The 23045-nt window shown below is 40.7% G+C and overlaps 1 protein-coding gene across 3 annotated transcripts in view; it reads right to left on the bottom strand.

Annotated features, from left to right (window-relative positions):
• kras (v-Ki-ras2 Kirsten rat sarcoma viral oncogene homolog) overlaps positions 1 to 19877 on the bottom strand; it is a 29730-nt gene extending 9853 nt beyond the window's left edge. For 2 of the 3 annotated variants that reach the window (XM_084334860.1, XM_084334862.1), the window contains exons 1-4: positions 19614 to 19875; positions 17409 to 17526; positions 11355 to 11533; positions 81 to 240 (exon numbers count right to left, since the gene is read on the bottom strand). In XM_084334860.1, the coding sequence (XP_084190986.1) occupies positions 81 to 240; positions 11355 to 11533; positions 17409 to 17519 (450 nt within the window). In that variant the 5' untranslated portion in view covers positions 17520 to 17526; positions 19614 to 19875. Of the gene's footprint in view, positions 1 to 80; positions 241 to 11354; positions 11534 to 17408; positions 17527 to 19613 lie in introns of all 3 variants that reach the window. The other variant, XM_084334861.1, reaches the window with a different exon arrangement.
• Between the last annotated feature and the right edge of the window lie 3168 nt (positions 19878 to 23045).

The following is a 23045-nucleotide window of genomic DNA, read 5'->3' as shown; positions in this document are numbered from 1 at the left end:
GAGATAAAAGCGGTGACACGGCCGAGGCTAGTTGAGGAGGGTGTGGTGCGCTGAGGGGGGGGGGGGGGGGGGTCTCTCACCTGTCTGGTTTTGGCTGAAGTCTCGATGAAGGGGATGCCGTAGCTGCGCGCTAAGTCCTGAGCCTGCTTGGTGTCCACCGTCCGGGATGGGAGGTCACACTTGTTCCCCACCAGCACCATGGGGACATCCTCGGAGTCCTTCACCCGCTTTATCTGTTCTCTGGACGGACACACGGCAGAGGAGACTTTCGTAAACATTTTTAGAAAACAGTTTTACGAGAACAATCTTAACACTTCCAGTGCCACGGGTCCCCGTCTCAAAACATGGTTGAATGCCAGCACCCACTTCAATGATAGCGTTGTGAACGCATAAACTATGTCTTAAATTACGGCTATGTGTCTAATCTGGCCGTCGCTCATCAATGACTTGTTTGCAGTCAACATTGTCGAAACGGATTTTTATTTTTTTTTATAATTGGTTAATTTCCGTTTTATACCATTTTGAAAAACCCTTGTTTTCTTGAAGGTTTTAGGAAAATATAAAGATTCTGTGATAAACGGCATTTACTGGAATACACAAAAAACGTTGTCATTTTTCATCCCATTTATGAATCGTTTTCAAATAAACGCTAGATTATCGATAGTATATGTGTACTTATGCACGCTAAAGAAGCGAGCTGAAAAATCTATTCTCTCATTTCCTGATCAGCGCGCACACACACACATGGCACACGCTGATATCTGTGAAAACAGATCCGATTATCCAAAGACTGGTAAAATAGATTCCTTACCTCAGATCAGATGTTCTCCAAAAAGATTATTCCAATTCCTGATCGCCATTCCAAATATCGATCGCGTTTATTGATTCAGCGCTGGGTACTGGAAATACCGATTCCACGCTGTTCTGAGGGTCGGCGAAGACTTGGATCTCTTCGGATGGCTTGCCGGATAAGTAAAATGAGGAAACTGGATTTCCCCCCCCTCTCTGGAGCTCAGAGAGAGGTTGCAGCACTAACATGAGACTAGATTGATGAAATATGAATTCAAATCGCTAATAATAAAATAAAATGACAAACAAACGCTATATGTCGTCGCTGGCATTCAACGGTCGGCATGAACTAACGACATATAGCGTCATTGGCACTCAAAGTGTTAAGAATGACTGATTATATGACTAAGTGACAAATTCATGTGTCAGTTCTATGCAAATTTTATCTTACTACCTCTTATGCACTGTTCCGCCTAGACTCATTACATCAACACTGATTATTGTAAAGGAGGGCTATTTTATTTTATTGATTAATTGTACTGTAAATGAGTACTATAGATGATAACTATTTTACTGCACTGCACATTTGACTGTCTATTCTATTTTACTAACTATTTTTATTGCACTGCACTATTTTACTCTGTCTATTCTACTCTTTTATTACAGTCTATTTTTTAATTGCCATAGAATCAAACCGTAAACAAAGAGTTCCATTAACACATTGGACACCAACAACGTGATAATTCGTTATAGCCCGCCATGTGTTGAACGCCAACAACGAATAAACACGTTTTTGGGATCAATATTAAATTTTTTCGCCATGGCATTCATAATTCATCCAGCCTCCCTCCGGGACTGCAGCTGGACCCTGTCTGATATTGCAACGCCTCAATACCGCCGCCTGGTGGATGTCCGGCGAGTTACACTCCAAGCCAAACCGGAAGTGGCGCTCGGTGCATCGAGGAAATCGGCATGGGATCGCTTTCGAAACGCAATAATCAATATGATTTCGGCGTTTATTGCGTCATACAAACGGGAAATGGATCTAGCAGATCGACGTCAAATAATTGGAATCTTTTTCCTCCAGTCTCATCTGCAAACGGTAAGAGGAATATAACATTATTTTCAGCCCGATTGTTTATTCATTTCACGGCATTCCATCTGATCAACATATCAACCCATACTAAATAAAGCCGTTACTGACAATCAAGGAATTATAAACGACCCCCCCCCCCCCTTTCCTTCACGCATGATGAAGCATAATGTATACCGATCATATACATTTGAATTTTTTAATATAGCGTGTATAGGAAAGAAACGCCAATCGATCATCTATCATGTGCGCCAGGGCCTATAACTCGCGTTTTAGGAATTACTGCAGAAAACCTTAAAAACATACTTATATTCTCGATGGTGTTAACACAACAATGTATGAATGAAAAAATATAACGTTCCCACATCCGGAACGATAGATACCCGATGTTGAATGGGCCATAGTAATGTCGAAATAGCTATAATATTTAAAAAGTTATAGCCCTGCAAAGGTAAACATCTCCATAGGGTTACAGCACTGGCAGACTGGGCATAAGGATGGGCATACTGCGGCAGCGTGGCAATCAAAGTTAGGGATGCCCCGATCATGTATTTTGCCACCGATACCGATCACCGATCGTCGTGAGCCATATCGGCCGATAACGATAGTTTTTTTTATATAATATTTTTTTTTATATATATAAAATATATATATTATATAATTAGACTTGTACTTGTATTATCTGCGAGACATCGCCACCACGCAACAAGTCAAAATGCTCGCTATCGGCAAACAGCTCCACTGTCTGTGTGTACTCTAGTAGCCTCCAGCTCCAGCAAGGATTCTCCTGCGCTGCAGCTGGACCCTATTGGTATACCGTTACTGTGCTTTGGTCATATCACATTCAGCAAGCCCTCAGCTCGAATACGCATTGAATCAATGTTATAAGACATTGATATCAGGAGCTATCTGTAGCTACTGCTAGCCGGCTAGATGACGTTAAGACAACGCCTCAGTGAACTATTTAGTTCAATGGGACATTTCGTTTTGAACAGTGAACTAACGTAAGCTAACGCGAGCTAACGGAGGTATCAACATGGACTACTAGACTTGCTGGAGCATTTGTTGATATCAGGAGCTATCAGTAGCTAGCCAGCTAAATACCGTTAGACAATGCCTACTAAAAGTGAATAGTTGACTGGGTAATTTTGTTTAAACAGTAACGATAGCTAGGTAGCTAACGTTAGCTCAGGTCGAATGCACTATAGACTGAGCAGAGCCTCCTCCTGTGTTTACAAACTGTACACGGGTGCGGGCGGGGCTAGGGAGGAGGAGCAGCGGCGGCAGTTTGCAGGTCCTGTGTGTCTGAGACAGACAGCGAGTGAGATCTCCGCTTGATCGGTTTCCGCGATCGGCGAATATGACTAATTATCGGAATTCACCGATCGCATATTTATACTGATTATCGGCCGATAACGATCGGTGGACAATCAATCGGGGCATCCCTAATCAAAGTGTTAAGTTAGATCGTAATATGAAAAAGTATGTGATTTAATGCTCTATACCTTACCTTGACCGTCTATCTTGCTGCCATCTTTTTTATGCTTGTTTTATACTTATTTTATGTCTGCACTTTATGCATTGCTCTTGATCTGACCATTTTTGTGCTCATCTTATACCCGTCTTCTTTTACTGCTGTGAAGCACTTTGAGCTGCAATTCTTGTGTGAAAGATGCTATACAAATAAAGTTTATTATTATCATCATCATAGCCTATAAATGAGTGTGTTATGTGTGTAATCTCTGTGTAACCAAATCCAATATGCTATCTCTCAGACCAAGGAAATATGAACCCCTATTTGTTTCATCGTGTCTCTTTGTTTTGAGGGAATCTGTACCAACTCAAGGCTGGTTACAGAGCACACTGTGTGAAACTGGCAGCAGATATCGTCAGCCTAGACTGAAGAGTTGGAAGGACTTGACGGAATCACCCTCGGCACCTTTAAAAAACACAACTAGAGGAATGGCTGATGACAAACCGAACCTGCACACACAAACAGTTGAGCAGTATGTTTTAAAGATAGCAATGAATTACTGTAATATTATGTATTTTATATTATGTATTAAAGTGTTTGTGATTTGTTGTACACATGCATTTGTACTACTGTCATTGTTGTTATGAATCAAATGTTTAGATGTTTTATGATTCCAGGTAACATCTCTTAACCTCTTAAGCCCAATGGGTCCGGTAGTGGACCCAAAATGACATCACGCCATAAATCCATCTCTACAGACTATATGAATTAATGTTGCGTTTTCTTTTGAAATGTAGCCAAGAGTAAAGACCCTAACCCTGTCAACAGCAGTCAAAGTGTATATTTTTAGCAATACGTTCGTTTACCAATAGGGAGGTGTAGTCTGACGTCAGTTTGGACCGCCCCCGCGCGGCCCGATATTCTATAATCATATTTCGAATATCATGTGTCCGGATTGCAGAATTCAGTACTGCATCTACAAAACCTTCCGTTTAATCCTCTTGCCTTTATTAATTTGCTTAGATTTTTTTGCACACGTGATATCAAGAAGGTGCTGAATGAGCATGCATTTTTCATGTCTGGTAAATTTTTGCATGGTGTTATTCACTGTCAAAGATGAAAAAGAAAATAATTTTTATTTTTAATTTATATTCTTTGGTTCATTACAATTGACTCAAGCCTAGTACACAATATTTCTGACACTGGGAATACATTCCCCGAGATCCATAGATGTAGGCCTGCCACGATAACAAATTTTGCTGGGCGATTAATTGCCCCCGAAAATATCGCGATAAGCGATATTATTGCGACCGGTTAAAAAAAAATTCGAGAAATTTATTTCCCAAAACTTTTATTTTGAAGCCCACCGCTCCGTCTTTTCCGGTTTAAGACTTTTATTTTGAAGCCCACCGACCGGACCGGAAGTATTGTTGCGATTATCCTAGCCGACAACTTGTCTCGTCTGGTTGTGTTTTTTAGTTTTAACGTTAGCTACTAACGTTAGATGCAGCTACTACAGGCAATCAACGATGAGGAGGACGCGTCAAAGCCGTATATAATAGAATAGCTGTGGTGCGTAGGCACTGCAGCACGACTCGAAAACGACCCGTTATAATAAATTAATTCATGTTTAACTTGTCCCCGTCTCCAGTGCTTTGACTAGCCCCACCCGTTCATTGTAAACAAACAATGATGCATGTAATTGTATTAACGTTATTCTGTGTTATTCTAACGTTACACTACAAATAACGCTACTTGGTTAAAAGGAGCAACACTATTGAGAAATGTAGGTAAGCTAAATATGTGGCGTTGCTACTGCCCCACGGACCTCCCGTGCTGTGCTCTGTAGTAACGCCAGCGGCCAACCCACACGGATGAATGAATGAATGAAAACTTTATTTAACAGATTGCAGAATGGGTACAATACAGTACGGCTCAATACATACAATTGTTAAGGGGATGCAGACCTGAGAAAGACGTTTGTCTTGTTTCCATCAGGGTCCCCCCCCATTTTCAATTCATATTGAAGAGTGACTGACAAGGGGCACTGGTTCCGCCTCATTAAAACAAACGCGCAAATAGCAATTAATCGCGCCCGTCAAAATCATTGCATTCATTTTAATTATCGCGGCAATTAATCGATTTATTGCTTATCGCGGCAGGCCTACATAGATGTCCCTACTAGATACCAAGAACATGCAAATGGGCTTTGTAGAAGTGGAGCAATCATCCATTTACTTAGGTATGTATTTTTAGGCGGATTTTCAGAAAATAGGGCTAGGCCTCAAGAGGTTAGGCCATGGTTACACTGGTGAATACAGCAACGTTTTTGTTGCTGAATGATTACGTTTGCTGTCCAAGTTAAAAAGAAACGCCGTTTTGGCAGGATAACGCGTTGTCCTACTGGCAATGCTGAAATTGTGTTTCCGTTTTGGATACTCGCCAAAACTCCCAGACAATGGTGCCATGTAATCTGCACGAGCCGGATACGGAGCCGTTGTTGCTCAACGAACGCCCATGCGCAGTAGAGACCTGCACGGTTATTTCCAGTGTTTACAGCAGAGCTGTCCCAAGGAGCTGCGGCTACCATGTGTTGTCAAGTTATTGTTATAAGGAGCCCAGTCCAAGCTACAACAGTCTGCATTCCGCTCAGCAGAATATTTTTTTTGGAGCATGATGTAAATTAGCTTGATTTGACCAAACTACAACAGTCTACACCCCCTGGGCCCCTTAACAATTGTTTGTATTGAGCCGTATTGTAATTGTACCCATTCTGCAATGTTAAATAACGTTGTTTATCCATTCAACTAGCTCTACTAAGCGATGGTAGCTAGCCTAGCCACAATGCTATGGTCGCTGCCATTCACGTTAGCATGTAAGCTAACATCAACAACAATGGCGGAATATACTTTGGTCTAGCAGGATGTGAGTGACTGTTCACCCTTCTCATTGGTTGAAAATGGCCTTCATGTTTGTACATCGCCACCCGTTGCTTTGGCATTGTACTACATGTATATTACATCAGTGTTAAACCACTGTGAGCGGCCCGGAGCGGATTGGAGCGGAGGTGAACTCTCGCTCTGGACGTCGCGCCAACCCATTTTAAAACCCACTCCGTCGCTCACGTCAAAACCGCCCGCTCCGCTCCCCGCGCCGCTCACATGCCCTGGTATTGAGCCGTATTGTACCCATTCTGCAATCTGTTAAATAAAGTTTACATCTGCTAGCATTAACGTTACCAAGCTGCTAGCCACAATGCTATACTGTTATACTGGCATATCCCAATCACGTTAGCACGTAAGATAACAAAATCAGCGACGATCTTTTTGTGAGACTAAACTCCGCTCTTGGTGGTCACTTGTGTTGATGTTAGTTTTGTTTCATCAACAAATGAGGCAGAACACGCAGTGAATGTATCCGTTTTGTTTATTGCACTTTCTTTGCTGAAAAATAAATGCTACGTTGGCTAAATGGCTCACGCGAGGCATTTAAAGATGGTAGATTGTTGATTTTTTGCAGGAAGTGTATTGGCACATTCAACTTTTCTGAAAATTGCCTTCATGTTTGAACTACATCGCCACCTACTGCCACCTACTGCTTTGGCATTGTACTACATGTATATACATCACTGTGCTCAGGAGGCAAAAACAATGTCTAACTTGCCTGCCATTACGTTGAGTTCTGAAAAGCGAAACTGACCCTGACAACGAAACGAAAACTGGCCATTAGTGTAACCGCAGCCTAAGGCAACAGACAACAGATGGAAACTAGCCTTGGCTATAAGATGGCTTGTTTACAAGCTTTTTTGTAATACATTGTTGCAGGGTTAGAAATTAACATTTCTTTTCCAGGGCTTTTTTGCCCCCCCTTAACCCATTCTCTGCCACGCTTATATCCATCGCTGTTTGATCTCTGCCAGCACTGTAAGTCTATGGAGATGTTCACCTTCTTTGCAGGGCTATAACTTTTTTTATTGTATTGCTAAATTGACATGACTATGGCCTAGGGATGCACCGAATGGGAAATTCTTGGCCGAAACCGATACCGAAAATAGGAAACAGTTGGCCGAAAACCGAATGCCGAAAGGCCGAAAATGATTCATAGAATAGAATTTTTTTTCCAATGTTGTACAGCTACCTGATTATGGAAAAATATATGATTATGGCAAAACTTAACTTAAATAATAAATAATCACTATTATGGGTCCATAAAACATTTATTCAGCACTTCTGAATGCATACAGTACATTAATTCCAAGTCAAGTGGCGGACATCTGTGCTCTACTGAGCGCACCTTTCTAGTCCGCAGATGAATGTGCTCTCTTGACTTTGGCACAGTAGACTCGCAACGTGTATTCTCGAGAATGATAATAATGCTCTTCAGATTATATTATCAACGACAGACAGCGTCAATGTGAGAAACACAATCCCCGCCCTTTAAGTTAACCGCGACGGGCATATAGTAAATAAGGATATAAAGCATGTTAAAGACGCATTTATTGGACACGTTGCACGCTGAGTTTACATAGAAATAGCGCGCATGAAATGACTGAAGCCACGTTTTGATGACATCATCACAACAACACGCGGTTAGGTTACAGGTTGTTTCTGTTTCGGTGATATATTTTCGGTGAAAAAACTTTCGGCCAAAAGCCGAAAGGCCATTTTTGGTCATTTTCGGCCGAAAACTTTCGGTGGCCGAAATGTCGGTGCATCCCTACTATGGCCCATTCAACATCGATTATCTATCGTTCAGGATATAGGAACGTTTTACATTTTCATTCACACATTCACAGGCACGCGGGGGCATTTGCATAGGCACAGGGGGCAGCAGTTATATAAAAAAATATATTTTTTTTTGCTTTGAAATATTATAGTGAAATATTTTTCACTGTTGTCGCATCTTGTTGAAATCCTCCCACAGGTTCTTTTTACTACCACATATTTAATTGAGACCCTTTATTTGTTTATTATTTCAATTTAGCTGGAAATGCATTGCTACATCATTCAGTAACATTTGCAGAGCCTTATAACAAAAAGATTATTATGGTCACCATTGTGACCAGTGGGATTATCAACACATTTTATTATTTATTTTTCTATTTCATTGAACATTGCACATGTTAAAAGCAATTTCTTTTACTCAAAATGTGAGTATTACCAAGTCAACTTGTGTTCTTAAAACAATGACAATAAACAGTTTTATTAGGTTGAAATAATGTGGTTGTGTACTTATTTTTCTGTTAACTTATTATGGATTGAAAACTGAAAACCTTAATGCACAGTAACTGAACTCAATATTTTTAAGTTTTGGTAACTTATTATTATAATTTTTTTTACAGTGTAGTCTTGCGATCAATCAAAACTTATTTACACGATATACCTCACATTCACCCTCCATTCACATCCTGGTGTTCTCCTGGTGTTCTCCATTAGGCCTGTAGGTGGAGCTATGACAGCACACGTACAGTACACACACCGGTGTGTGATGTGTCCAAAAATGAATGGGCAAATGTGAGTGAAATGGTCGCACTGTATGCAGCCGTTTGTCTGCATTGATTTAGGGTTGATACAACCATCATAATAATATTGTTAATAATAACAATAACAATAATGATGTAATAATGTAAAAATTATCATAAGAAATACCCGATTATGAGAAAAAAAATATTACGATGCATGGAATATTGTTGAGGCACACTAGTTACAAGTATATTTCAAACAGGCACTCCATGTCAAAAAGGTTGCTGACCCCTAGTCTAGAGTATAAATATGTTTATCGTTTTCTGCAGTATTTCCCAGAACGTGAGATATAGGCACAAATGCATATATTAGATCATCAAATGCAGTTTGATACCGATCGACACTATATTAAAAATTTCAACTGTACATGGTCTTAAACGTTATGACTGATCATGCGCGGGTGAACGGAGGGGGGGGGGGGGGGGGGGGTCGTTTATAATTCCGTGATAGTCGTTAGATGCTTCATGTAGTATGGGTGATATATTGATCAGAGCAGTTTGTATCAAAAATGATAAACAAAAACGGTGAAACTCACGTCAGTCTCCTCGTACCCTTGGGCGATGAGAGTGGAGCAAACAGATCCCAGTTATGTGGTGGGGATCGAGGCGATCCATTTCCGGTTTGTATATTACTAATACACGCCCAAATCATGTAGATTATTGAGTTATGGCAAAGATCCATATCCACGGTGTGTGTATTGAGTCCTGCGACGATAAACGAGTGCACCGGGATCACAAGAGATCCACTTCCGGTTGCAACTCGCCAATCAGCCACCAGGTGGCAGTATTGAAGCGTTGCAGAGTTGCGTTGCAGAGCATCCGACAAGGCTCCGTGAGTGAAATATGAATGCCATGGCGAAAATATGAAATTATGATCAGAATCACGTCGTACGCCGTTATTGGCAGAATTCGCATGAACTTGAAACCCGTTGTACGACGTTATTGGCGGGGAAGGGTTAATTGATTTTCGGGGGCTTTTTTTAATTTATTTTGGGGGCACAGAATTTGTATGAAGAAAATTAACAAAGATTATAAAACATTGTCGACACTTTTTTTTACAGTCTTCGTCCCTATGTTTGATAACGTAATGTTAATGTCTCCATATATAGGGCTCTACGCTAACCTTTTTTCCCTAAATAAAATTTATAAATAAATAAAAAAATCGAAATAAAAATTTAGGAGCACAAAGAAATTTAGGAGCACAGTGAAAATTGTTCAAGTAACAGAGTTTATTAACAAACTATTTATTACATGCATATTATACTGTGCATGTGCATACTAAGGGCTAAACATCTGCACAAATAGCACATACCACCAAAATCACAAATTGGCCCATGCCTACTAGACGCAAAGGATATCGGTTGTCAAGCTGCTGTATGTTGTAGTCTTGTGACGATACCAACATTTTGACTTTGATACAGATAGGAAAGGCAATGGAATATATTATTAGATGACAGAACATGGAAAATTCTTTATACAACTATTTAATTCATTATAATTGAAACGCTATTGAATAATAGTTAATTAATAGTTAATACAATTATTCTGTTACAGCTACAACTGAGCTATAATTTATACATATAGATACTGTCCATCAATGTCTTCCTTTTGAATGAAATAGGTTCAGGAGAGAGATGTAGAGAGGGAGAGAGAGCGAGACACACACACACACACAAGATAAGACAGATATTCTCAGCCCCCCTTTCCTCTGAGCGTTCCCAGTGATGGCTTACTATGTGCGTGGGTGTATGTGCGTGTGCAAACGGGAACGGGACGCACATGTGCAATAGTAGACACCACCAAAATCACTGGCTGGCCCACAGTGTGCGTGTGCTAACTTCGCTAACGTTATCCGCCTCAGTAACATTAGCTGCCCCGCCGGATTCCTCTTCTCCTCGTCTCTCTTTTACTCAAAAGCTTCATGGCTGGCTGAATTTTTTGCGTTGTCTGATTCTGAATGTATAACTTGCCTATGCCGGTACCGTGACTTTCACTTCCAGCGCGTACTGTGTTATCGTTTCCTTTCACTCGCATGAAACCAGCGGTGTCACCGCAGGAAACTCTACTGTGATTGGACGTTTATGCGCCTTGTGGGACTTGTAGTTTCTGAACTATTAACAGTGGAGCCGTTTGTAATCTTCACTCGCACACTGCGAGTAAATTATTTTTCTGGTTCACACACATATTATTAGGGGCAAATACGAGTGAAATGCTCGCACTGTAGAGCATATATATAATTATATATATAATTAGTAAACTGTCAGGGGCTTTTCTTGCCCCCCTTAACTGATTTTCAAGGGCATTTTGTCAATTTGAGGGCATTTTGCCCCAAGCCCCCCTTAATTTCGAACCCTGCATTGTTGTAAAGCATTAGAGTTGTGTTCATTAATCAAATCAAGCGACACCTTTAACCGGAAGGACCGGGTCAACTTGGCTTCACAAAGAGCCACTTTGTGGGATAGCCGTCCCGGGCTCACCTATAGTGGTGAATGTCCTCGAAGGACTTTGTGTTGTTGATGGCGAAGACGCAGAGGAAGCCCTCCCCTGTCCTCATGTACTGGTCCCTCATGGCACTGTACTCCTCCTGACCTGCAGTGTCCAAGATGTCCAGCAGACACGTCTCCCCGTCAATCACCACCTGCTTTCTGTACGAGTCCTGGGGCAATGAGAAAGGTGGATCAGGACAGGTAGGGCGTCAAGTGGAAAAACAGACTGTACTTTAGAAGTCACAGGAAGTGCATCGTTATTGATAATATCAGGGTATCTGCAGGTTTCAAAAAGTTTAATTTAAGACTTTTTAATACCACTTAGAGCTACATGTTATGCCAATTTCACGACCATACTAGCTACAGGGAAAAAACACATAGCAACACTGAACTGGCGGCTGCATTTACGCGCCAATTTAAATTATCACGTGTTCCATACAAGCTCTCGCCAGACACACTAAGCCCCCGGGAGCCCGGCAAAAAAAACACTTATTTATACATTTATTTAATATTATTTCATCTCCCGACAGGCGTGCTACCCCCAAAACATTTGATACGTGTGCAAATTAAATGTAAGACTTTTTAATACCTTTTAAGGCCTTAAATTGGGAATTTAATATTTTTAAATGTCCCCTATCGTAAAATGGCCTTTTCCAGTGTTTTGCATTGTTTTCAAGCAATGTGGGGTTGTACCAACACTGACTAAATGTGAAATCTGTACCACGTGCAGTTTCTGCAGTTCAGCTGAGACAAGAACTCCCCCCACTGAAACAAGCCATTCTGAATTGACTGGATCTGTGATGTGTAAGAGGTGCTGATCTGCATACCTCAGCCACTACTGTTGTTGTAGCCACCGCCCACAATCAACTGTGATTCGAGGAAGTTAGCATAACATTGAAATTATGAGCAAAACGGGCAAGCAGCGAATACGTCCTTGCACTTGTTTCCTAATGATATCGTGCTCCACAAGCAATGGGCCAGGTTTGTTTTTGGATTATTGCAAAGACGACATTGAGAATCAAGGACTTTATAATGCTGCTGTGATTTCCTGGCTGTTGCTAAAGAAGGGATCTAGCCTGTACCAAGTCTTCGGGACCGAAAGAACGTATTGAATCAGTAAGTACATAAGTGGTAATTAGTTAATTAGCAGTAGGACCTCGTTCATTCATCAGTTTGTGTCAATAGTGTATTAACGTTAGCATTTGCGGTGTTCCTCCGTGTGTGTGTGACCCTCCTATGCATTTCATTTCACTCAGCAACTGTCTGCACATGTGTCAATAGTGTAGTGCAGGTGGGTGACTGTCAGTCAAAGCGCATTGCGAGTATGGGCGGAGCCCAGCCAAAAACAGCTTGTACTTTAGAAGGGCAGAAAGTGGTGCACCAAAGTACTTGATTAAAAATACAAAACAATGAATTTTATTGGGGGGGGAAAACGTACAGATGTGTTCCATACTCACAGGAATTGTGTAAAATGTCCGAAAAGGTTAACTATTGTGAACCTTTAAGACTTTTTAATACCCGCAGATACCCTGAGTATAACATCATTGGAAGACTATGGAAGACTAAGGCCCTGTCCACACATGTATGGATATTTTGCAATACGCACATTTTCCTCTACGTTTGGGCCTTTCATCCACACGTAAATGGCATTTTAGGAAACGAAAGAGATTTTTGAAAAACGCATTTTAAAGTGAAGATTTTTTTAAATATCCATTATCGTCTGAGCAGGGGTCGGCAACCCGCGGTCTGGAGCCGCATGTGGTTCTTCAGCCACTCTGCAGTGGCTTCCTGTAGGTTTGAAAAATAATAATAATATAGAAATAAATAACGGCCTTTTTTTTTTTATGAATTAAAAAGTGTTTCATATTGAAACTAAAATATACTTCACACCCTGCGCCTCTCCCTGCCATCTGCAGGTGGCTAATCTTGCGTTTCGGATCCCCCAGTAAGTTAACCATGGATAAATAAAGAAATATATATAAAAAAAGTAGGGGGTTTAATTCAGCATGGACAGATTAATTAGCTTCCACTACTAATGATGCAGGCTTGATATGTGGCGAGAAATAAGCTAACAAAAAAAATCAAAAGCATGCATTTAACAAATTCAAAAATGTTCTAAACACCAAAAATTAGGGATGCACAGATATGAAAATTTGCCACCGATACCGATTGTTCAACTAACACAATCGGCCGATACCGATACTTGTGGCAATATATATATATATATATATATATATATATATATATATATATTTTTTTTTTTTATGAAACTACTGTATATTTGTATGTCTCTAAATGTTTTGATGCATTGAAAATGGAGGACCCTTATGTAAAAAAGCCGAAAGTCTTTTTCTGGTCTTCATCCTCCAGTCCACTGAGCCCAGATGTATAGAAAAGCTTTTATTATAACCATATAACAAAAAATTATATTATTGTTTATGAAAATGTTTTAGCCCTATGCTTGACTATTATTTTAGGCATGGCAACAAATAAAATAATAATAATAAAATGAATAAATAAAATATTAAATAAATAAATAGGCTACACACGTCTCTCTTTTTGTGTTACAAATTGTGCTCACCGATATGAACATAGGCCTCTTTACTTACTTAAAAAAGGAAACATCAAGAAATATGTTTATGGTATTAATTCCACCATGCCATGTGTGTTTTTATCATGTCATGATTATTGCTGAAGACTGAGTCATACAATACTCACTGGCTTTCATAACAGACTAACTTGTCTTGCTCAAGACTTGTTATTAGTTTTAATAAGAGAGCACTATCTCTCAACCAAAGCAATGCAAGTAGATGGCAACAGAACAATTTCGATTGACAGTCGATTCTGCCAATTACGTCACACCGCTTGCATCCGCCTCTGCTGTTCTTACCACCAATCGGCAAGCGTTTATTCGTTTTTTTACTTCCGGGATGTCCGCCATTGATTTTGACGAGAGCTCAACAACAACAACAATGTTAGCTCCCCGCCGGCCACGAGTGGACTCGAATAATGGACTCTGCAAGCGCTCTGGGGTCACTGGGGTGTCATGAAGAGCGCTATATAAATCCAATCCATTATTATTATTATTATTACCAGCACTCCACAGGAGTACTAAACGAGGCATAATGATTTTACTGCAACAAATGTTATAATAAAAAGCCTTTCTATACATTTGTCTGATTGAAAACTTTATTAACAGATTCCAGAATGGGTACAATTCAGTATGGGCTCTCTGAGCAAAGGAAGGAAGTGAGAGATATGAATGAGTAATGATTGCTATGTTCGGGTAAATACGCTGATGTTATTGAACGTGTAACTATATAACGTTAATGCCACAAAACGAATGCCTTTGTTAATCATAAGTAGTAACTTTGATGCAGTATTGTGTGTGTGGGGGCGGCGTTGTGCAGGTCGCTTGACTGAAACTTTTTTCAAAGTTTGAATGTGTGGACGCGACACAAATTGATGGATATTTATCGGCTACTGCCATCGGCACATTTGAGCTTATCCCGATGGCAGTCAACAAGGCACTTATCTGCCGATACCGATACCCGACCGATATATCGGTGCACCCCTACCAAAAATCGACTTATGTCAACGAAAATGTCCAGTAGGCCTAACTAAATAACAGATGCGCGCATAAAACAACCAACTGTACTAACGACATTGAGAGTACTAACTGAGTATTTTAATGAGGCTATTATTATTATTTTGCAACAAGATAGCCTTCATAAAAACATAAATAGCCTGTCAGCTGATTTTTATCCAGGGATGGGGAATTCCACAAGCGCATCTCTCTCCATTACACGCAAGCAGTGTCTGACAGTTGAATCTGTCTGATGGCTGAATCTGTCTAACGGCGCACTGGAGTAGATGGAGAAAATATATGAAATATAGAAATACGGTAGATGCGTTCCGTTAGAGAAAACTAATTTCAATAAGATATGCCCTATTCTATGTGCACTGCCAGCCAGCCTTAATGCGACAGAGTATACTATACACTTTCAATTTTGACAGAAGATAATCTCCTGATTCAGATACAATTTAACACAAACGGTTCCAAAGATATTTAATGTTTGTCTGCATATTTTCACACCGCCAACAAAGTACTGGGTCCGTTGTCTCTTATTCGGATTTTCTGTCACTGCATTATTTTACTTTTCAGTTGCTTCGCCAATGAAAATCAGCTCACTACGCATGCTCAGACTGTTGTTCTATGGTTATAAAAGAAAGGTTGAGATCCAAGGCAGCTCTACAATTTTTTAAAAAGCCTTTATTTAGTGGCTTACATTATTTAGAAAAATCTTTTTAAAAGTCCGACATGTTTCGGCCTACATGGCCTTCTTCAGGGTGTAGAAGTATTGTATGGTATTTGAGATATCGCTTATCGCCACCTACTGGCCCGGCATGCTTGTTGGAGCAATTTATATGTGTTTACGTCTGCACCGTTTTTTTTACCCTGCCGTGTGGTCAATGATTTTTTTTTTACGGAGCCTGAAAATATCCGTTTTGTTAAATATCCATATAAGTGTGGACTAAGCGCCTTCTCTCAGACCGAATGGGAGATTCTCTGTTGGGAGCGGTACACTCAAGCCTCCCATCAGTCTCCTGAGTTGATCGCTTTCAGAAAATATAATAGGGTCTTCATTTCCGATGCGTCACTGTCAAATAGGGCTGGGCGATATGGCCTCTAAATGATATCACGATATTTTTTGGCCATATCACGATACATATCGCGATATTTTGACATTTCCTCTAAAGCACTTAAAAATGCTTGATTTAACCCTTTGATGCATACAGTCACGCCAATATGATGATTATAATAAGTCCCTGCAAAATATGTTTGCATTATTAAACCATGAAGATGCTTTAAAAAAGAGAGAGAGAGAGAGAGAGAGAGAGAGAGAGAGAGAGAGAGAGAGAGAGAGAGAGAGAGAGAGAGAGAGAGAGAGAAGAGAAGAGAAGAGAAGAGAAGAGAAGAGAAGAGAAGAGAAGAGAAGAGAAGAGAAGAGAAGAGAAGAGGAGAGAAGAGGAGAGGAGAGAGAGAGAACGCGTTTGCGTTTTGAGCGTATAAGCTGCCGTAGGCGATGATGTCACACTCGAATGTAAACACAGGAAGTTGAACACAGGGAGATTGAAACTGGATGCAAGAAACGAATAACCAATAAATATGAAGTTATCTTTAAACCTCTGTTGTTAAGCGTCGTCAATATAACCCACCCCCTTTTCTCACAAATGGAACTAGTGTGTAGTGTCGTGGAGTCCGCTTTGAGTGCTTCCAGGGTTAGCAGCTAAGAGCTAACGCTAGTTAGCTTAGCCTATTTATGGTTTAACTTAGCAGCTAACGTTAGCCCATTGCTCGCGTTGAAGGTCCGCGCTGGTCTGTGTAATGAAATTACAATTGCATGTCATTTAAGGTCCGCGCTGGTCTGTCTATAATGAAATGAGAGGAACGCTCTGCACTAAAGCAAGTCTCGTATCAGCCGCGACGTGACAACATATACTCGATGTTCACGATATAGTAATTTACTACATCTCACGTAGAACAGGCCGCGATACATCGAGTATACTCGATATATCGCCCAGCCCTACTGTCAAAGCACTCAAGCATTTAAAATCACATGGATATTCATCATCTAATTTGACAGAATCCACATAATTACCAACCACAACCAGTGAATTAACAGACACAATTATGACACTATCGTGCGTTGGGATTATTCTGCAGAGGTCATCAAATAATTGATTTAAAAAATAATGTTCAGATTGTAGTTCAGCTCAGAGAGTGGACCCCTGAGCAAGCAGGGAAGCATTTACTGAAAATGATCAAAAACCTGTTTGGTGCCTTCAGAGGCTTAAAACCAGAAAAACCTGCTGTAAACACAACTTTTAAGAGTTTCTCCTTCTCTCCAAAGAAGTGATTATCAATAGCATGCTTAGCAAAAGCCTAAAATACACATAGGGCTGTGGGGGCAGTCTCACACTCTCTCTTTCACTCTCTCTCACTCTCACTCTCTCTCTCAAGCATCACTCGGACTACTTTACCTCGATGGTGGGGTCATATTCGTCCACAAAGTGGTTCTGGATGAGCTGGATGGTGAGTGCGCTCTTGCCAACACCTCCAGCTCCCACCACTACCAGCTTATATTCTGTCATGATTCACCTGGAGAGAGAGAGAGAGAGACATATATGACAAGAGAAATAAAACAGTCTGAAAGGAACTTCAAGCACACAATACTTACGTAACAAGATAACCAAGGAAACGTGTCAAGAGAAACTCTTCCTGCACCAAAATCTAATACAGCTGCCATTTCCACGGAGGGCCTTCATGCAAGTGCAGCCTGCAAAATACTTAATTAGATTTGATCCTCACATGTGGTCATTTTGCCTTTCATTTGCAACATTTTATCAATTTTAGATTCTTCCCGGGAAAAAAACTGGAAGAAGACACTAGGATTTTGGAAAGTGGCCTTAATTCAACGTTAGCAGGCATGAGAATGAAAAGCATATTTGCTTGAAACACTTTAGACTCATTTGACCATTGAAACAAACACATGTGCTTAGGAGAACCCAGTGTGGTCGCCTCTCCATACCGTACTAGTTCAATTGAAAATAATATATAGTCAAACACCAAACAAAACAGGCATATGCTACAGAGTCCTCAACTGCCCCGCTTTAGATCTAGTGACCCATTCAATGGTGGTTGCCGAGTAACAGCTACACAATGGGAACTAACCCCAGGCATAAATCTATGGCGTTACATTAGGCTAAAAAATTTACAATCGACTGAAAGGCGCTCTTCTGACCAGACTGCTTTGTAGAATAACAAGCGGCAATGGTGGCAGGCAGCCTTGTTCGCACAGTAGGCCTAACATTACCGCCTAGTGCTCTGCACAGCCCTGGGGTCAGGGAGGTGTTCCAGAGAACATTATTACCTTGTCTAGACAAATAACAAAGACTCGATTCTTCCACGGGTATTCAACTGACAAATAGTATGAATGCACTCCAAAGTTGGTACTTATAATCGTTTTTTCCCCCTATTCAGCCTTATATTTACACTTAGAATAATCCTCCATGAGTCGATGGTTAGGGCAACTGTGCGTTATGCAACTATGGCACGAAAGAACTCTTGCGATATGACAGATGAGATGTTATCAGAAAAGTGTCTTATCTTTAAGCGAATAGATAAGACTAGTGAAAAGTAAAATGTCTTTCCCTGTCCTGAAGTTGTAGGGCTCAGGCTCACCATGTTGATAACACACCCGTTTCAAACCCAATGACTACAAGTCCCTTTTAATGACACGTCCCTTTATTGCCTGGTTCTGACACCTGTAAAAGAGCTGTCAACGTGGTCAGGCTACTCAAATCAAGCACTCTTCCTGCCTTTAACTAATCACAGTGACAGTGATTTTTGAAACAGTTGAAAAAACGTGGGAGCCTCAACGAAAGATATAAAAACCTATAAGCTTGTTGCATTTGACCCAAGTGACACGGTAGTCTTATGTTTTTTTTTTTAATAAAATATCTTTCCTTCATACCTTCAAAAATCACGACTACGGCCAACCAATAACAACACAGGCCTTGCTCGGTCCTCCTTTAAGTTGAATAACAGTGGTAGTGTCACTTGGGTCAAATGCAACAAGCTTATAGGTTTTTTATAGAATATCTTTCCTTCTTACCTTCCAAAATGACGGCTACGGCCAAACAATAACAACACTGGCCTTGTTCGGTCCTCCTTTAAGTTGAATAAATCAAACATAGGCCTGCAACCTACCGGCATAACTTAGCATGAGATGTTATATGGCAGCATTGTGTTTTAGTTCAACTATGAATGAAGGCTTAGCTGCTCCACCAGCCGAGAAGCCCCACTGAGCAGATCCACAATGATTCTTCTGAAAACAAGTCATCAATAGCTAAATTGAGAATAATGATTTTCAGGTCGGCACACTTCTGCGTGATGCATAGGACAAATACATATGCCTTTTTAGTTTTTTTGTTAAAGCCGCCATAAATAGGCTGCTACCGCAAAGGTCTGCATTGCAGGGCCAGACGTTGGGTTAACAATTGGGCGTAGTTTACTAACAACGAGACTTTCACCAGCGAGTATCTCAACAACGATGATACCGTTCAAAGTGTCAAGGCGGCCGTATGAATCAATTCAGTCAGTTCGCTTAGTAAACACAACGTTGCACTAAAGCACGACCTAAATAGGACACAATTGTATAAAGATCTGATCCGTTTGTGTTTTACCTTTAGCGTGTGCGGAGTTCCGCGTCCGAAGTAGCGACCAAATATAAGTCAAGCTGATAATCCTCCCTTTTCACACGATCTCTGCATTTCCTACCTCGAATCGAAACGCCCGCATTAACGTTTTTTTTTTTTTTAATAATCACTTACTTCAAATGCGGAGTAGAAAAGGATAGAAAAGTGAGCGAATTTAATCGATTGAACTTTCCATTTGCTCCGGCGGTTCGGCCTAGCTGCTGGGGTTTGGCCTTTACGCGAACATGGGCGGAGACCGAACGCGACGTAGCAGCTCACTACCCACAAAGCATCTCGGTGATAGTATCACTGGACTCATGTCGCAATATGAACCACGAATATGTGCTTCATTTCGCCCATAAAACACGTTATTTGTCATTCTTGTGTTTTGTGATGACATTTCGTTTGTATTGGAACAGTTTAAACTCTGATTCCATCAGTGTGTCTTGAAGTTAAGTCAGTGTAATCAGTTATTATATCATGTTTCCCCGACACACACGTTTCTTTTTAATATGCTGATTACATGATCCACATTACATTCCTGTCTGTATATTAATTACTTTTTAATTACGCGGTCACGTGATTTCAATTTCAGGACCGTCTCCCTTTCGATAATACTAAGCATCTCTACGGATTGCTGCAGAGTCAACAAAGCATAGGGGGCGACTCCACTATATATAGGCTCTAAATATAACTGGAATGTGCTGGAGAGACGTCATTCCAGAAGCGAGGAAGTGATTCGGCAATCCCTTGTCAGTTGTCCCTAGGCGTTCGGTAGAATCCCGTCTGCGCTACGTATGCGCATAAACAGCCTCCGATCAATTATTAACAAACACCGAGCAGGAATAATAATAATGCAGTGTGGAGTTGACAGTTGGGATAGGAAGTAAACGGGGGGAAAAAATGATGCATAATTTACGCAAATGCAAGAAATTCTATCGATGATTCTATTGGATAATTTCCCCGAACTGCGTAGACCTGCGCAGCTCAACTATTAGCCGCTTCATGTGACATAATAGTTATTATGGGCAACACACAGAATGTGCACTTCAAATATTTTACAACATTCTCTGGGTCAATGTTTTTGCCTATGTGCTGTGTTTGTGTCACGTAGATAAACAATGCAGCATGTAAACAAAATAGACCCATAGTGCATCTAGACTGTGATACCAAAACAGGAAAATTGTCATAAAGACGTTCTAGAAGTCCATGATTTAAAACATCTATGCTAAATTCTTAAAGGGGAATGTCACCAATTTGAAATAATTCTGATGTGTAATCCCTGTGCCCCGGGCAAGTTTAGTTTGAATTTCTGACCATACAGTGTTGCGTTGCTGATTTCAAAGCTGGTTACACTGTGTTTTAATGACGCCACGTGCATGCACGCTCCCGGGAGCGTGCGCATAAATGTTCTCTCGCATAAGCACAGACTAAAGACAGTGCCTAATTGCCTCTACGAATGGAATGTAACATGTAATGTAAGTTTTGTGTGAATGTGTCTGAGAACGTATTTGAACACACCGGCGCTATTGTTATGCAAAGTAGCCAGGTGGGTACTTAGCGAGTTGGCGCATCAGTCGAGTGTGTGTAGCACATTCCTGTGTGCACACGCGTGCACATCCGTGCGTGCGCGTGCTTCTGCTCACAGAATGAATGAATGAATGAAAACTTTATTTAACAGATTGCAGAATGGGTACAATACAGTACGGCTCAATACACACAATTGTTAAGGGGATGCAGACCAGAGAAAGACTTTCGTCTTGTTTATATCAGGGTCCCTTAACCATAACCCTATCAAAAACAGTAGTCAAAGTGTATATTTTCATTTTTACCGATGTTTTATACGATTTATCGGAAATACAAATTTATCGGAAAATGCTAATTATCGTTAAAAACGCAAGAAATTACTAAATCCAGATTCAACCCTGCCATTGGAAAGAGGAGCATTTTCCCTATCCATAGATGTATGATTTGGCCATAATAAGGTCAAGTTCAAGGTCAAATATGAATTTATAATTAAAGTCGATTATCATTCATTACTGTATCTACAAATCCTTCTGTTTAATCATCTTCCCGCGGTTCATTTGCTTAGATTTTTGATCATCATCATCAAAATCATAAATCATAATTAATCATAATTAATTTATTCATTACAATTGAATAATTACTAGTAACAGACACAATATTTCTGACACTGGAAATACATACCCCCAGGTCCCTAGATGTTCCTAGATACCAAGAACATGTAAATTGACCTTGCAGAAGTGGAGCAATCTTCCATTTACTTAGGCATGTACCTTTAGGCGAAAACGGTCTACAGATTAACAGGTTAAAATGCCATGCTAACATTTGACTAAAATGCCAGGCTAACATCAGACTAAAATTCCAGGTAAACATCCAAGGTGAATTCATTTTCCTGTTTGTTTGCTCTAGCTGTACCTTAATAAAGTGTCTAAAACTGACAAACATGGCGGTGATAGGGCCAACAGCGACCAGCAGTGGTGGAACTTAAGTACAATTTCGAGATACTTAAACGTTATACTTTTACTCCACATTTATCTGAAACCATCAGATACTAGTTACTTTGAAGAAAAAGATTTTACATAGAAAACATGGCAGAAATGTATGAAGATTAGAATACACAAACGTCATGTAGAATGCATACTTTTACTTTAGATACTTAAGTACATACAATAGCAAATATACAATACAATACAAATGCTACTTTTATTTAAATATAATTTAAATGGAGGACTTTTAATTTGACCAGAGTATTAATTTATCTGGGTATTTCTACTTTTACTTAAGTAAAGGAACTGTGCACTTCTTCCACCACTGGTGATGAGTAAGCCTACAGGAGTGAGGTTGAGAACCTGGCAAAGTGGTGCCAGGGAAGCAACCTCACTCTCAACGTTGACAAGACCAAGGAGCTGATCATTGACTACAGGCAGAGAGGAGCGGAGCATGACCCCATCCACATCAACAGGGTCACAGTGGAGAGGGTCGACAGCTTCAAGTTCCTCAGAGTTCACATCACGAGAAGCTTGACTGGGAGTGCACACCGGCCAGAAACGCCTCTACCATCTCAGGAGACTGAAAAGGTTTGTCATGGGGCCACACATCCTTAGGGCCTTCTACAGAGGCACCACGGAGAGTATACTGACGGGCACCACCGCATGGTTTGGAAATGAGAACGACTGCCGAGCACTGGAGAGAGTGATCTGTGGATGGAAGCTACCGACCACCATAGACAGTATATTCACGAGAAGTGTGTCAGCAAGGCACACAGGATCCTGAAAGACCCCAGCCACCCAAACCACAAACTGTTTGAGCGCATGCTGTCTGGCAGGCAGACGATACCACAGGTCCAAATCCTTCAGTAGGTTTTGTGATCTGCTTCAGCCAGCTAATCACCCAACC

Source organism: Notolepis coatsorum (assembly GCF_963971535.1).
Source record: "Notolepis coatsorum genome assembly, chromosome: 18".
Classification (NCBI taxonomy): domain Eukaryota; kingdom Metazoa; phylum Chordata; class Actinopteri; order Aulopiformes; family Paralepididae; genus Notolepis; species Notolepis coatsorum.
This window is presented reverse-complemented; position numbering and strand designations above follow the sequence as displayed.